At 48.3% G+C, this 16,536-nt stretch overlaps 3 protein-coding genes across 3 annotated transcripts; 1 reads left to right on the top strand and 2 right to left on the bottom strand.

The window, feature by feature from the left end:
- Positions 1–6,629: 6,629 nt before the first annotated feature.
- LOC101773715 (uncharacterized protein At5g39865) lies at positions 6,630–7,460 on the bottom strand. The gene has a single exon (XM_004955439.4). It carries the CDS (start codon positions 7,458–7,460, stop codon positions 6,630–6,632), a length of 831 nt encoding a protein of 276 aa, XP_004955496.1.
- Positions 7,461–8,636: 1,176 nt separating this feature from the next.
- LOC101773301 (putative phosphatidylglycerol/phosphatidylinositol transfer protein DDB_G0278295) lies at positions 8,637–11,709 on the bottom strand. The gene is made up of 4 exons (XM_004955438.4): positions 11,521–11,709; positions 11,317–11,418; positions 9,103–9,260; positions 8,637–8,929 (listed from the first exon to the last, which is right to left on the bottom strand). Exons 1-4 carry the CDS (start codon positions 11,624–11,626, stop codon positions 8,831–8,833), a joined length of 465 nt encoding a protein of 154 aa, XP_004955495.1. The 5' UTR covers positions 11,627–11,709; the 3' UTR covers positions 8,637–8,830.
- Positions 11,710–14,140: 2,431 nt separating this feature from the next.
- On the top strand, positions 14,141–16,422 carry LOC101772483 (probable receptor-like protein kinase At1g49730). The gene is made up of 7 exons (XM_004955436.3): positions 14,141–14,668; positions 14,749–15,049; positions 15,158–15,210; positions 15,289–15,356; positions 15,483–15,572; positions 15,653–15,713; positions 15,822–16,422. The coding sequence occupies exons 1-7, from the start codon at positions 14,623–14,625 to the stop codon at positions 16,151–16,153; spliced, it is 951 nt and encodes a 316-aa protein (XP_004955493.1). The 5' UTR covers positions 14,141–14,622; the 3' UTR covers positions 16,154–16,422.
- Positions 16,423–16,536: the final 114 nt, after the last annotated feature.

Raw genomic sequence — 16,536 nt, 5'->3', positions numbered from 1 at the left:
GCGAATTGCGTCTCGTGGCTCGTCGTTCGAAGATTAGGGATGATTGGTTGAGCTGCTTGCCGCCTCAAATCCGGGTGCCAGTGCAATGCAATTGACGTAAGTCAGAATATTCAGTGGGCACCCAGGGAGCCACACGTTAAGGTACTGGTTCAGATAATGTGTGGTATTGGGGGATTAATTAGGCTTAATTAGGCTTAATAGATTCGTCTCGCCGTTTAGATTCCACTTATGTAATTGGTTTTGTAAATAGTCTACGTTTACTACTCCTAATTAGTATCTAAACATTCGATGTGACACGTGCTAAAAATAAGACACGGGAAGAAAACGCCCCCTTCGCTTTGCCTGCCTGGCCGTGCCGGCTGACTGCCTGCTGACCGAGATGGTGTTCGGGACACAGGCAGAAATTTCAAATCATCTCTTTTTTTACGGCCAATTTCAAATCATTTCTGACGAGCGGCGAACTAATTCCCCCTTTTAAAATATTTATCGTTGTTAATTTTTACTTGCAATCATTTGACCATTCGACTTATTCAAAAATTTATTAGAAATGTATGAAAAGATAAGTCATGCTTAAAATATCTATGATGTTAAAAGTAAACCAAAATCGCCTATGGACAGCAGACCTGATCATTATAGGATGGTCAAACCAAAAAATCCGCATGCTCTGTCACTCGCATGATGAGACACTGCTTCACCTCTCACGCAATCCCGATATTCTGTACAAGTCCAGGACAAAATATTTGAATGGACGGCTCCACATATACATGCTAGGGAGGATTGGTCGCAGTTCCAAACGGTGGGCCAATGGTGGGCATGCATTGGATCGATGAGCGGAGCATCGTTAAAGGGATTGCGATCTCTAATCATCCTAGTATCTTGGAAACTTTGGAAGGAATGCAATACCAGAATTTTTCAGCATAAGTTTCAAAGTCTTCAACAAATACTTGGCAAGATCAAGGAGGAGGCGAGAAGCTGGATCCTAGCCAGCTCAAAACATTTGGACGCTATTTGCCAACTGCAAGAGTGACCTCGTTTCCTCTATTTTTTTTTTATACGTGTGTACATATTTGACTTAAGCTTTGTAACTATCTTCTCTATTAATTAATAGAAGCCCAACAATCTCTATCGGGGTTTCAGCTTCAAAAACAACGATACTAAAATGAAAATTTCTAAATAACACTCGGTTGATTTTATTATTCACGTAAGGAAAGGGCTAAAAAGAGGTCGTTCCACTTGCATCATTACGTAATGCTAAGTTTACCATATATTTCACCTGTTCTTATCGAGTCATCATCAAACCAGAACATATAAAACTGCGATGCAGGGGGCTTCGGTTCTTCATCGATCCAAAACCCTGTGATCCGACCGAGCAACATAAATCCTCTCGTCATCCCGCCAACGTGTGCGAGATCATGTCGGCGGCCACGACGGCGGCCGCGGCAGCGATGAGCGCCGTCCTACCAAAGCTCGCCGCCCTGCTGCAGGAGGAAGACAGCAAATTGCAGCGAGGAAGACAACAAGACGTCGCGTTCCTCGGAGACGAGCTCCAGCAACTGCAGGGCTCCTTGGAGGCGGCGGCGGAGTCGCAAGGCGGGGATCCTCATCTCGAGGAGTGCTCGAGGAAGCTCCGGGACCTGTTCTTCGACGTCGAGGACAGCGTCCACGGGTTCCTCCGCCGCGCGGGGCGCGAGCAGCCGGGGCCGAAGACGAAACCGCCGCCCCGCGGGTTCGGGAGGTTCGCGGACAAGGCCATGGATCTGACGGCCGGGGCCATGCGCCGTCGCCGATTCGCCGAGCAGCTCCGAGGGTTGAGGTCCCGGCTCGAGGAAGTGCGTCAGCAGTGGTGGTGTGCGTGCAGGCTCTCGACGACACCGCGGCCGTGTTGGAGGACGAGGATCGGCGCCCCCCGCCCGGCGCCCGGTAGTGCGGCGGAAGCGTCGAGGCTCGCCGGCCTGAGCCGCCACCGGGACGAGCTCGTCGCCCGGCTGCTCCTAGTGGGGGAGGGGAGAGAGGTCGACGACGGCTCGGCGAAGTGGCTCAGGGTGGTCTCCGTTCTTGGAGACGGTGGGCCGGGGGCGCTTCGACTGCTTGGCCTGGGTATCAATGCGGCCGAAACGCTCCTTGAAGGACATTCTCGGGAGCATACTCTGCTAGGTTGAGGAGCTACGCAGCAACGGCGGGGACGACGGCGGCGGCAAAGGGGACGACCTCATCGGATGCATCAGAAAATGCTTGCATGCTCTCTGCATCTAGAAATTCCATGTCATCGAGCAATTATTCATTATGAACTACTTTGTTTTGTTTTGGTCTATTTCTCTATTTTCCTGTCATCAAACAATGCTACTTGCTGACACATCTACGCTGGAAACCGTGGTGCAACAGGTACCTGGTGGTTCTTGACGGTATGTGGAACCCAGAAGCATGGATCATCATCGGAGCATCTCTGCCACAAAATGATCTTGGCAGCAGGGTGATTACGACGACATGCTCCACCATTGTTGCCAAGTCATGCTCCTCCAACTGCAATAGCCGTATCTACAACATCAAGACTCTCAGCTTGGGAGACTGCAGGAATTTGGTTCACGGAAGGATATTTGGCTCTGTGGAGAGCTGTCCTCCGGATTTGGCAGATGTCGCTGACAGGATCTTGATAGGATGTGCTGGTTTTCCTCTTGCCATAGCCGCTATATCCAGTTTATTAGCTTGCAAACCGCGAGCAAGGTCAGTACGGGAGGATGTGTGCAATTGTATCACCGCTTCTCCTAGGACCGCAGAAGGAATGAGAAGGATACTGTCCCTTGGTTATCATGATGTTTCTCACCATCTGAAAGTGTGCCTCTGGCATCTAAGTATATTTCCCGCAGATTATCCGATCGACCATAACCGCGTAATAAGGAGCTGGATGGTTCAAGGACTTGTATGAGAGAAATCTGGCAAAACTGTCGAGGAAGTAGGAGAGAGTTACCTTGAAGAGCTCATGGATAGGCAGATGATCCAACTTGATCATGGCAGTCATGATGGTGAAGCCAAAGCTTATGTACTCTCTAGCATGATGCATGCTTGAGATCATCAGATCTGAATCAGTTAAAGAGAATTTTGTCACAGTATTAGAAAATGGAAAACCTGCATCAGTTTCATCTAGCAAAATTCGTCGGCTATCCATCATTAGTTTCGGTGAAGGTCATGACATTGACATCCCAGCATCATCAGTGACCATGTCTCGTATTCGCTCACTTTACATCTTTGGCAATGCTGGGAAGAAACTTACCTTCAAGAATTTGACTTTTTTGCGAGTATTGGACCTGCAAGGCTGTAAGGACTTGAAGAACCACAATGTTAAGGAGATTGCTGGGATTCGTGATTTAAGGTACTCGAGCATCCGAGACACACCCATCAGTGAAATCCCTGATCAAATTGCTCAGCTACAGAACCTGACAACGCTAGATCTTCGGGGCACTGAAGTGCAAGAATTGCCTGCTAGTGTTTTGCAGCTACAGAGGCAGAGGCTGGAACATTTAGGCCTTGTTTACTTGCCCAACTTGGGTGCACCCAAATTACTGTAGTAACACTGTAGCGTTTCGTTTGTATTTGCAAATTATTGTCCAAATATTGATTAATTAGGCTCAAAAGATTCGTCTCGCAAAGTACAACAAAACTGTGCAATTAGTTTTTGATTTCGTCTACGTTTAGTACTCCATGCATGTACCGCAAGTTTGATGTGATGGGGAATCTTCTTTTTGCATAGTGCTAAAGTTGGGAGCTAGGGGTGAAGTAAACAAGGCCTTACTATGCGATGACAAGATGAGGTTCCCGAGTAGATAGGGAAGATGGCAGCACTCTCTTGTTTGTCGCAGTATGAAATTTTATAGATCAGAATGTTTGTGCTGGAGCAACTTTGTAACCTGTCTAGACAATATGAGAGCTAGCGTTGTGGTGGTTTCCTGAAATAGAATCCAACCACACTGAGAGATGAACATCCAGCCTTCTCTATTTACAGATGGAACAAGCTGCAGTCCTTGTATGCTTTGCTTTGCCGAGGGCGAGGATAGGAAAACTTATAAATGGCACTATGCGTTTTTTTAATAGTTTACTGGACTTTTTACATTGCTTGTGCCACCCTCTATGGCAGTGGCAGCTTCAATGCTGCATAAGGGGGTGTTTGATACCACCCGCTAAAGTTGAGCACCTGTGACATTGAATGTTTGGATACTAATTAGGAGTATTAAACATAGGCTAATTATAAAATTAATTGTACAGATGGAGTCTAATTCGTGAGACGAATCTATTAAGCATAATTAGTCCATGATTTGACAATGTGGTGCTACAGTAACCATTTACTAATGATGGATTAATTAGGCTTAATAGATTCGTCTCGCGAATTAGCCTAGAGGTTCTGCAATTAGTTTTATAATTAGCTCATGTTTAGTCCTTCTAATTAGCATCCGAACATCAATATGACACTGCTAAAATTTAGCAACTAGTATCAAACACTCCCTAAAATTCAGATGAACAGGTGCCACTCGGAACTGGTTCAGATCTCTTGAAAGTATCTTGGAAAACATCTCCTGTGAAAGTCTGACATATGTGCATTTGTGGTTTCAGTCCCTCGTATAATCAGAATTCAATTTCATTCAGAACAGAAGTGAAGCTAATGCGACCATTCAGAATAGGACTTTTTCCAAGTTTCTTCCAAGCTAGAAAGGCCCATTGGCTCTTGCCGATCAAACCCAATGGGCTCAGTGGCTCCACTCAACCAAAGAGTGCAAGAGTACTTGGTCCCCTGCACCGCCCAGAGCCCACATGCGTTGCCGTACCGGTGGCACGGGGCACGAAGCGAAGTGATTGCCCCCGCTTGCCCGCTTCCCTTTGGCCTGCTCAGGCCTTGTTTAGTTGGCTAAATTGGGAGGTACCAAATTACTGTGCTGGCACTGTAGCACACTGTAGCATTTCGTTTGTATTTGTGAATTATTGTCCAAACATTAACTAATTAGGCTCAAAAGATTTGTCTCGCAAAGTACAACAAAACTGTGCAATTAGTTTTTAATTCCATCTACATTTAGTACTCCATGCATGTACCGTAAGTTTGATGTGATGATAATCTTCTTTTTGCATAGTGCCAAAATTGGGAGTTGGGGGGTGAAGTAAACAAGGGCTCAGTCGAGGTGGAACACCATGGCCTGTGCTTGTTCTAGTGTTCCCTGGCAGAAAAATGAAAGGCGATGGCGACAGTTTCGATGCAGACGCAACACCTCACATGAACGATGGCACGAGTGTGCAGTGTCTTTGTTCTTGCTCGCACTCAGCAACCCTTTTTTTTTTTGAAACTTGCACTCAGCAACCTGCATGCGTGTTGTTATTGCCGTGTCTGAATCGAAAAGGATTGATGCGGCTCTGTACTTGGTTCAGAGGTTGATGCATCTGTTCGTGTGTATACTGTGTAAGTGTGTATGCGTGCCCCAGAAGGCCGGAACCTATACAGGACACTGCCCTGTTTGATATACAGGAAACGGAAATTTCTCTCAAATTTCACATGAATCGAACTGTTACATGTGAAATCTCTGAAATGGCACGAGCTTGCTGTTCACTTTCAGCAATCTGCATGGGCGTTGTTATTCCGATGTCTGAATCGAAAAAGATTGATGCGGCTCTGCACTTGGTACAGAGATATGTATCTCTTTGATATACAGGAAACGCGAATTCCTCCCAAATTTCGCATGGATTGAACTGTTCCATGTGAAATTCCTGTTTAATCTTTTGTATTCTCAGTGGCCCCAAATAATTCTTGATTGCGTGTCCCATCAACTCAATCCGTGCACACTCCTTGTCTGAACGCTGCACACCAAGCAATCAAGCATGGTGGACCAAAGCGATTAGGAATCGGTTCAGTGCATCAGCTCCTCAGCAAATCCCTCTGACCTGACGGGCAATGATGCAAAGCTGCACGAACAGTAGCCCACCAGCCTCCTTTTTGATCCGAAAGACTACATGCAAAGTGTAAAGTTGCTGGCTCACCTTGCTTGCTCCTCCTCTAGGACCACACACACACACACACACCAGGAGAATCCAAAGCTGAAGGTTTTCAGAAACACAAGTGGGGAACACAGGCATTCCTTCTCAAATGCCCCAGCAATGATCAGCAAGGAGCAAAAGAACAGAGAATCCCACAACAATTTGGAATTCAAATTCATATCATCCATGTGTTGTGCCTTGTTTGAATTTGGACCCCACCAATAATCCATAGTTGTTCCATTTCATTTCCAAAAACCTTGCTTGGTGTCAATGTCAGATCAACAGCACCAGCCCACCAAACTTCATGAGGATTCCGATTGATTGATGGATGCATGTATGTATTTTGCGAGGTTTTTTTTATGTGGACACCTAAACTAGCATATATACATCACACATTTGCTCAGAGTTCAAACAGGTATTTACATGTTGACACGCCAACCACTCAAACACATCGACTAGCAGTAGCAGAGAACTAATGGAAGAAGAAAGTGATTCGAAATTACTGAGCAGCAGGCCAGGAGGAGGATTAATTGCTGATTAGAAGGATAGGAGATGAAGGTGATTAATCCATTGGGTTTGGATTGAAGACAAGCAATGGCCATGGATTGCTTGTTGCCTGCCTAAAAGCAGAGCGGGCACATGACGAGGCCGTTCTCGTTGCACCCGCGGCACCGCGCGCCGCCGCCACCGCCGCTGCGCCCGCTGTCGAACACCTTGCGGCTGCCGTCGCACTCGCCGCACACCACGAACCGCAGGCCCCCGCACGCCCCGCACTTGCCCTTCTTGCCTCCGAAGGCGGGGAGCTTCTTGTCGTCGGGCGCCGGCACCGACGGCAGCAGCAGGGGGACGAGGCGGCCCTCCTCGTGGAGCGCGAGCACCTGCGCCGCGCCGCCGACGTCTCGTCCCCGCACGAATAGCCGCGGGGGCACGGCCTTCTCCCCCGTGACCGACCACAGCTGGTCCCGGAGGCCACGGTCCATGGACACGTCGCGCTCCTGGAACGCCACGGCCAGGTTCTCCAGCAGCGCGCGCACGCCGTTGCAGTCCTCGAACGTGCGGCGCACCCCGCGGAGCGTCGTGGTGTAGAGCACCACAGCGGCCTCCCCGCCCGGCGGGCACCGGGCGGGGAAGTCCAGCAGCGGGTCCGGGCCGTCCGCCGGCGGCGCGGGGGCTGCGCGGCCGTCCGGGTCGTCCACGAGCTCCCACTCGTCCAGAGGCTCCGTGCAGGTGGAGGGGTGGCGGGTGTGCGGGGCCTTGGGGGGCGTCTCGGCCTCGCGCGCGTCGAAGAAGGACGCGTCGTCGGAGAAGGAGTCGCCGGCGTGGACGGACGCGATGCCGCGGGCGCCAGGCTTGGTAGGGGACGGCGGCGGGGAGTCCGCGCCGGCGGATTCGTCGGGGAGGGACGACTTGAGCGCGCGCAGGATGCGCGCCTTCAGCGTCTTGATGATCATGGCTGCCGGCGGCGGCGGCGGCGGAGAGGGGGCAAGCGCCCGGCGGAGTGGGAGATTGCTGGCAAGAGATCGATTTGGTGCTGGGGTTGAGACTTGGATTCGATTGCGGCGTTTCCTTGGCCCGGTTCGCGCTCTGGGTCTTGGATGCGTGTGGTTTTGGTGATGGTGGAAGGGAAAGTGGGGGGAGGTGGGGAGGAGGAAGAAGAGGTGGAAGGGGAGGGAGGCAGCGCGCGGCCTTTTTAACCGCTTTCCGCCATGCCGTTGAAAGGTCGTTTGTTCAGGGGGATTCGAGGATTTCTCTGTTTTTTTTTTCTCGGCGATGAAGCACCAAAAAAAAGGGAACGGAATGGGCACCAAAATCTGGTTACAAAACGGTTTTACGAGCAGCAACGGCACGCAAATTTACCATTTTTCAACGGAAGTGAAGGAAGAAACTGTTTCAAAGAAAAACAATGACATGGCACATTCTAATCCGCAATGTCGCATTATCTTCGGGTTGAAGAGTACTCTTGAAGAAATCTTTTTTAAAAAAACAAATCTCTTGAAGAAATCCAACAGATAAGATAGGAGTCTCGTTTTCATTAAAGATGTTTTCTTTTTGAAGTTTAGTGCGTGTACCGCTGCTTGCAGAAAAAGGCTATTGGAAATTAACACGCAACCGTTTCTAAGAAAATGTTAGCACACACATGTTTTTTTTTAAGTATGAATTTTCTCCATACTGTTGTTCAAATGCCAGGTGTTTTTTACAGCTTCAGTTAAACTACTCACATTCTCCGATGCTCGCAATGCTACGAAATAGAGTGGCAAATCATCAATTTTTCTGATTAAAAGAAGTAGCAAATTACCCAACAATCCCAGTTTCCCACCAAAAAAGAGTAGAAAAATTTAAACCCGTTTTCTTCTGTTAAATTCTACTTGATCCGTGTAACTTTAAAGAGAAAATTTGAGCTGATTCATCATTACTGGGATGACAAATTTCAATCGAGTTAAAATGCCCATCCTTACCATCCGTATTGACAGGTACAACTGCAACTCTGAGCTGTCCCTGTCATGATTTTCCATACGGCCTGTGGCTATAGTATAGTACTGCAACTACGGAAGCAGGTATAGTCAATAGCACGCGTACATCCAAACCGGATTCAGTGTGTGAACAAATTTCATCAAGCACACCGCATCTCGTTTCATGATAACCAGATTTTGCTTTATTGTGACGTTCAACTCTGGATAAAAAACGTCTTAGTTGAACAGTAAGTCTCGCGACACCCTCGAAGCGTACATAAGACCTCAGCACTACTGGGAGTCATAGGATACAGTGTGGTTCATAATTACATCCATTGGGTATTTCCGGTGCTCGCCTCAGATGCATCCATTCAGCTGGAAGCAACCCACCCGATGCTGAACCCAAACGAGATGCAGCTCAGTTCCTCGTTGTTGTCCCCCAGCATCTTCATGGTGATGGTGTAAGAACCCTGCAACGGAACAAATGCACATGATCATGAATCAAAATTAACAAGTAATTCGATATGTAGGAGGTATGCTATCTGTCAGGTCCTAAGAAAATGCAACGGAGGAAGTTGGTATCTGGGATTTTCAGAAAACAATACTAAGTGTGCAGTCCTGGCAATGATGTAGAAAATCTCACCGGTGGAGTGAAACTCGGTAATGTCTGCCCGTGAGAGAGCACGAAGTTGCCAGTTGCTGGACAGGTAGTCTCTCCACAGATGTCGCGAGTTTCCGAGTGCACGGAGAAGAAGAAATACTTGACATCAATTTGCAGCTTCCCCGTCTTGATGGTTTTATCTGAAAATTCATGGAAAGAGTTATGGTTTGTTTAATTGAAAGTTTCAATCCCATCCTCACAACTAATGTCATACTGTCATGTTGTAAATAAAATACAACAAAGTTATGATTCTTTCATATCGATAAATAACATACAAATAGTAGTGTTTTTCAGAAAAAATATTGATTAAAAGAGAAAGAAGCTCAAAAGTTTCCCCACACGCCACACAAGAGCTACAACATATGCAAATGCAGGTGACTGACTTGCCGCAAGACTCACATATGTTCAACCTCTTACAGCACTAACATCTGATAAAAAAAAATCAGGTACAGTTGGGATGAGTCAGACTGAATACTATTTCCAAATTCCAAATTTTGGATGGTTCACTGGGTACATGAATAAATATTCTGCATGTGCCAATATGCTGAAACTTTAGATGTCACGGACGGAATATTACTATGATGCCACTAAAGGACAAATTACTCTATGATCTTTATTACTATGCACCGAGAGATCAGTCAGTCATCCCGTAACTTGCCATGTGAAGGGCAAGACAACTAGACAACTAACATGAAGATGACTCAATTAGGTTGAAACTTTTAGGTTTTAGTTTACCTTTTCAAGAATCAGTAAAGATGCTATTTATTGGGTGCGATCTGTGGTTAAGTCACTTCACTGTTACCCCTTCATAGAAGGTGCACCATTCTGGTACAAGAGTAACAAGACTAAACGAACGTGTTGTATAGAAGCTAAAACATCATAAGAATTCAACAGAAACTGAAGGGGCGCAAAAGACTACATCTACGTCAACCACTAAACAAAGGACATCAAAATACTAGACACCGTGATAATATAATGTTACATGTGGCCGCATTATCCCCAACAAATATTCTAGTGTACCACTAGCAACCTATATTGTTTCTCATAGGCAGGTGGCAGTACACAGCCTCCTGCCCTGCTGTATGTTCAAGATGATGCCTGGACACATGGAAGCAAGCAACCTAGTACCTTCGCAAGGAATTATATCACCCTGACCTGCAGTAGCTCACTATGAATCTGAAAGATATGATAGCAAGCAATCTTAAAGTTACATCCTTCAGAAAGATTTTTGTCATCGCGCCATAATGTCATGGAAAAGGACTATTTTTCAAGATAGTTGCGCTAGCACTAAAACCAAACCCACTACATGCACAGAGTTTGGACTATCAGAGTAGCCTTAAGACAAATTCTATCCACCTCACTTTAGGCCACCATCACCCCTCTAAGGCTCAAGAGCATTGCCGCATGGTTGGCATGACATCGAACCCTTCAATATAGTGTCACCAGTGGAGAAACTTATAAAGTGACAAAAGAGAACTGAAATTATCCAAAGCAATCAGGAACGCCATATATGTATGCAAATCTCAGTCTTAACACCTCAAAAGGTTCTCCTAAGCACCCAATGACCCCAGCCATTCGTTAACCGTACACAAGAACCTTCCCAAACTCAAATCCTGAATAGCACTGTACATACACAAGAAATTACGTCCAGCTGCACACCAGCCGCACTCAAGGCAGTACTACTGCTACAAAGTTAAATACGAGTAAAGTTCTATTCAAAATCTAGTGCAACTTAAAGATTTGAAACTGCTAATTTCTTACAGAGTCCTAAGTACTACACTAAAATCGCCGAATAAATAACCAACTACTCCTCAAGCATCTAACACTGTAACACGTCAAAGACTTTCCAAAGAGCCTGATAATCCAACAACAGTACACTAGGAAAAAATGTGACAGCAAATCCCAACCCTGAACAGCACCGGAGACGCACAAGGAATTACGCCCAGCGACAGCAACCAAAGGTACTAGTACTGCCAGAAACATAAATACTCTAGGAAAATTCCAAGTCAAATTTCAGTCCTTGGACGAACTTAGGCTACTAATTAGTAATTTCCTTCGTAGTCCTAGGCATACGCGCGCCAAACTTACTGCCGAACAAAGTACTGACTACGGGCACATGAGTTAACGTGAAGCGTAGAGAGATTTAGCAACAAGGGGGCAAAATTAGCTGAATCTGCTGCAGCCAGGCAACCATACCAGTGGAAGCGGAGATTTTGAAGGTGGCGGGCTGGCCGGGCTGGACCGGATCGGGCACGATCTCCACCCCGCTCACCTTCACCGGGTACTTCTTCCCCTTATCTGCACGGAAACAGCAACGGGAGATCAGAAGCCGAACTTTCCACAGCCCCCGCGAGAATTTGCAGCCCAAACAGGGGGGATTTTCGGAGGCGGGATACTCACTGCAGTACTCGACGGAGGTGGCGGCCGAGGCGGCGGGGAGGAGGAGGAGGCAGGCGGCGACGGCGACGGCGGCGAGGACGAGGCGGAGGCTCTGCTTGCTCGCCATGGCGACTCGTGGACTCTCTGCTCGTGGCTTGCGTGCGGTGGGAGGACTCGTTTGTGAGGCGGAGAGATTCTCGGGGTGGGATTTATAAAAAACAAAATTGAGGGGGAGGGTGGGCCGGTGGGGGGAAGAGAGTTCGGGCGAGCTCGGCTTCTTCGACGAATTTTATCTTGGAAGTCTCGCGTGGCCTTTTGACTTTGGGGATTTGGATGAGGATTGGTCGGTGGCCGGGAGACTGACTTGTGGGCCCGGTAAAAAAACTAATGGTATTTTCTCGGTTAATTCCGGAAAAGGTTTTGCGGCTAACACCATCAAAAACTAATTAATTAACAAACAGAGCCAGGATACTTTGCGTTGTGCTTTCATCCATTTCTTCGAGCTACGTTACGACATGGAAGTTTGGCTAAATTCATTCCTTGAAAAAAAAATTTGGATGAATTTACTTCTGCACCGGCGTGGAGGTGTCTACAAATTCAAATATATAATAGAAGGGGATTATAAGTTTTTGTGGGCTAAGGCATCGAACCTGAAGTGGTTGGCTTTTCAATTTCGTTTGGATTTTGGAATCATTCAGGTCAACTAAGTAGTTGGCTTTCTCGAGCTACTTTGATGTAAAACTGTTTAGAACTTAGAAGGGAGGGAGGGGCGCACGTTAATTTTTTTATATGAAAAAAGTTGGAACTAAATATGTGGTATTTGTGTATTTCGTGCCAACGGGAGATATCTGTTGCTTGCCAACCATATTGAAATGCTGGGTTTTTAAGTTGAAAGAATTCGAACAACTAGACCAAGTAGAAGTAGTTAGTTTACATGGTGTGAAAAGGGTATAAAAAATTTAAAATCATTTTTGCAACACCAAACCCTGGATTACCCTACCTTTGTGCACATATCACACGTGTGACAGCTTTTGCACATATGGTTTGAAGTTTTTTTTTTAGAACTACGGCGTGCAAGAAGCCGGTCTGAACATTTATAATAATACGCGAGATTGTTGTGTACAATTTTGCGAAGAGGGGGAGGGAAGGAATACATGGATGCTTAGGGTATGTTACAAAGCTGTGTACTCCATATTTTTAAGCAAGAAGCAGTGGTTTGGGTGCCGCACCCTGTGCACCCATAAGTTGGTATCCGCGGCAACAGCGCGCGCACAGGCACCCGGTGATACGTGCTGACCTTGGAACACAAGCGCATTGCGGACTTTCCAAATCAGCCACGCAATGGTGGTGTCTTGATCTTCATGGGCGCCGCGAAAGGGACAGAGTGGGGGAATCAATGATATTTCGGGAGTGCGGGAGGGCTGCGGAGGGCAGGCGGTCATGGTGCAGCAACCACAAAGAAATATTTGCACCGGGGCACCACAGCGTTTACCTAGATAAAATACCGTCAGCAAAGCTCTCAATCGGGTGCTGGGCAAGGATACTTGTGTCACGCATGATATTGTTGCATCACAACTAATCAAATTTTCTGTTCGTACTCAAATTCATCATTCGCATAGGTTTTTTGAAACAATTTTTTTTAACAAATGTCATGCGTTGCATAGATGATTTTTCATCCATATTTCCTTTATAATTTTTCATGTCCCTATGTTTGCAAGCATGGTAGTAGCGCCAAAACATCTTTGTAACCTCAAGCAAAGCATATGAGCATGATGGGTTGGATTCCAATTCTTGTCAGGCCAAAATCAGGGCATGCCAAAATCTAGGCTCGCCAAAATCAGGGCATGCTAGAGTTAGAGTAAGAAATTTTGATACCCATTTCGTTTGGTGCCAATGTATGGCAACCAATACTTTTCATACTTTTGAGTTTCAAGAAGTTTCTAGTGACTTGCCTTAAATTTGGCTATAAACATTGGCATGCCAATTCTTGGTCATGAACCAATTGATCGTCAAAATTTCTAGCCATGCCATGATTTTGGAATGGGCACCCAACCAATCGTACCCTATATGCCCGACGTAGAGAGCACTTTACACAAAAAGTCGTAGTCATTAGCTCTTCTCGTGTCCCTTTGCCGACTGCAATTCCGGCGAAATTCGTCTTCGTCCACGGAGGCGGAGGCTCTGGAACTCGTACGTGGTCGGCGGGAGGTAGAACGAACAGCAGCGAGCGCGGGCGAAGAACTGCACTGTGGAAAGATTCTGATTCTCCAGTGTGATCTCTGGTGCGGCCACCGCTACCGTGGCTGTACGCATCACGCATGGATGGCTTAATTTCTGTACCCAAGAGAGACTCAGAATCAAGGCTGTTTCACTGGTATGACTGGCTAAGAAACTAACCCCCCAACATTCACTGCAAACCATGAGCTGCATTTTATTTTTATTTTTTTGTTTTCTGCGCGAGTATTGTTGGTGAAATCAGCAGCTTTTGCTGGATGATATTTGTGCCATCTTTGCAAAAACAAAAGAAATAAAGAATGGCGATCTGTACAGGTCGGAGCATGCGGTGCAGCTTTGGAAGGGGCCCAAGCGAAAAGCCGGCAGGAGCCTTTTCCTGATGCGAAACTTGAGAGCCACTGCGCGCAGTGGAAGGCAGGAGCTGAACACGGCATCATGGGGGGCCGACAAATGGGATTAGTTTTCACCAGCCCTAGCATTAACTCGCTGTTAGTGTTAGTGCCCCTCTTTCCCGGGATTCGTGCTCGCTGATGAACTCATTAAGAAGGCCATTAGACAAGTCGTCAGTGGATGAGAGAGGTGCTGAGAGGGAGGATCGCTCATCTTCCCTGCCTCCGTAGTCCGTACTCCTGCAGAGCTCCAGCTCCAGCTCCGCCGTAAACAACAGCAAGAAAACAACCGGACGGTCCTTTGCCGGCCCATCCATTCATCATCATCATCACCAGGCCGGCCAGCCAGCCCGGCATCCAATCCGCGTCGCATCTGCAGCCGCCTGCGCTTCCCTGCTCTGCTCTGGACGCCGCAGGGCCTCTGACTCTGACGGCGCGCCGCCGATCCCGGTGCGCGCCGCTGTCGGCTGCCACATCCTCTCTTCGGGGGAGCAGGAGCATGGGGGTTTGCCTCCGCCGCCGCCTCTGCCTAGGAGGCGGCACGCGTACGCCACTCTCCCACTCTTCGGTCCCCCTACCAAGCTCTTGGCCGCTTCCACCTCCCACCAGCTGCAACATGTTTCAGGCACCCTGCCGTTCGTGAGGAGGTTCACGCCCAGGGAGATCGAGGCGGCCACCAAAGGCTTCACCGCGGTGCTCGAGGCCGGCGGGCCCCGCGGCGCGGCGACGGCGTACAGGGCGCGGTTCGCCGGCGGCCTCGTCGCCACCGTCAGGCGCGCCGCCGGCTCCGGCCGCTCCCGGGACGACGAGCAGCAGGGGAGCGGCGGCGGGAAGGCCGCCTTCTACCTGGAGCTGCAGCTGCTGGCGCGCCTCAACCACCGCCACGTCGTCAGGCTCCGCGGCTTCGCCGAGGCCCACCACGCCAGGTAACAGCTCCTCACCCCTTCTTCCTCCTCCACGCTCTGTTCGTGTCAGGGTTGTTGTCAGCGGAAACTGGCTGCTGTTCTGATGACGATGCTGGATGTCTCACTCAGGTTCCTGGTCTTCGATCACATGGAGAACAGGAGCCTGAAAGAGTGCCTCCACGGTAACTGACAGACAGACATGTTCCAAGTTCTTCTTCAGAAATTACGTCGCCTCGGCGCTGATGTCTCTTGAGTGACAGATCCTCTCAGGACGCCGTTGGACTGGCGGACAAGGTTGCAGGTCGCCATTGATATTGCAGCAGCACTGGTAAAACCACACTTCGAAATTCCTCAGATTAAGCTGACAGAAAACTTGGGATTGGGATTAACCACACTGAATCCTCCTGATTAGTGATACTGACAGATTCGGTTTCTGAACCTGACCTGGTTTCAGGAATACCTCTACTACTTCTGCGATCCCCCGGTGTTCCATGTGGCCGTCAACTCCGGCAACGTGCTCATGGACGCCAACTTCGTCGCCAAGGTGAGATCGACTCTCAGTTTCTCACTGCGCATCTTGTGCACAATGCGCATTCTGAATATGAAGTTACGAACCATTTCCAGCTATCCGACGTGAGTGTGATCAGCCACGACATGAAGCTCCCAACAACAGAATCCTTCCAAGGTTTCCGCGGCGCAAACTTCAACAGTTCAACTGCAATCCACGCAAAACCCTCCAAATTCCTCCCAATTTTGCACTGCTCTCACCTTCTTGAAAATTGTTCTTGTTCAGACCAGGTTGAGGAGAGGCGGGCGGGGCTGGTGTTCCAGTACGGCGTGCTGGTGCTGGAGCTGGTGACGGGGCAGTCCCCCGGCGGCGACGGCGAGCTCGTGCGGTGGGTGCAGGAGCCCGGGTTCGCCGGCTCCATGCACAGGATGGTGGACGCCGACCTCGGCGGCGTCTACGACGCCAGGGAGCTCAGGGACCTCGTCATCGTCGCGAGGCTCTGCACCAGGCACGGGCACGGTGGCGACGACGGTGGCGCCGTCGTCTCCATTCCCCAGATCGTCAGGTACTTGCAGGGGAAGGTCGAGCGGCTTGGGGTCGAAGCCAGTTGCGGATAATCTGCGCAGCCGGCTGCGCAGTACTACCTGCGTCTTTCTGCATCATCTTTGTTGTGATTTCGTCATTACTTGTAGAGAAGTGCTTGATGTTTTTTTTGGGTGATATTCGGAATTTGTTGGTGTCAAAAGAGTAACCAAAGTGGTAAGATTTTGTGAAAAGGTTAAGAGTCAAAAGAGAATGTAATTTGTGTTCTGAAAATTTCAAGATGTTGGGCAGGAGCTTTCTGACTGCTGTTACATAACACAGATTAGTATGACTGTTTATCTTATGGGACATGGAAAACTAGAACTTGCTTTCATGCAAAATTTGTAATGGCAGAGAACAAAAGTTCCATTTTTTTAGGGGCCACTAACAAGATTTATTTGCACATTTATATTCTGGG

Source organism: Setaria italica, chromosome II (genome assembly GCF_000263155.2).
Source record: "Setaria italica strain Yugu1 chromosome II, Setaria_italica_v2.0, whole genome shotgun sequence".
NCBI lineage: Eukaryota > Viridiplantae > Streptophyta > Magnoliopsida > Poales > Poaceae > Setaria > Setaria italica.
Note: the sequence above shows the minus strand (reverse complement) of the source record. Positions and strands in the feature narration are given on the sequence as shown.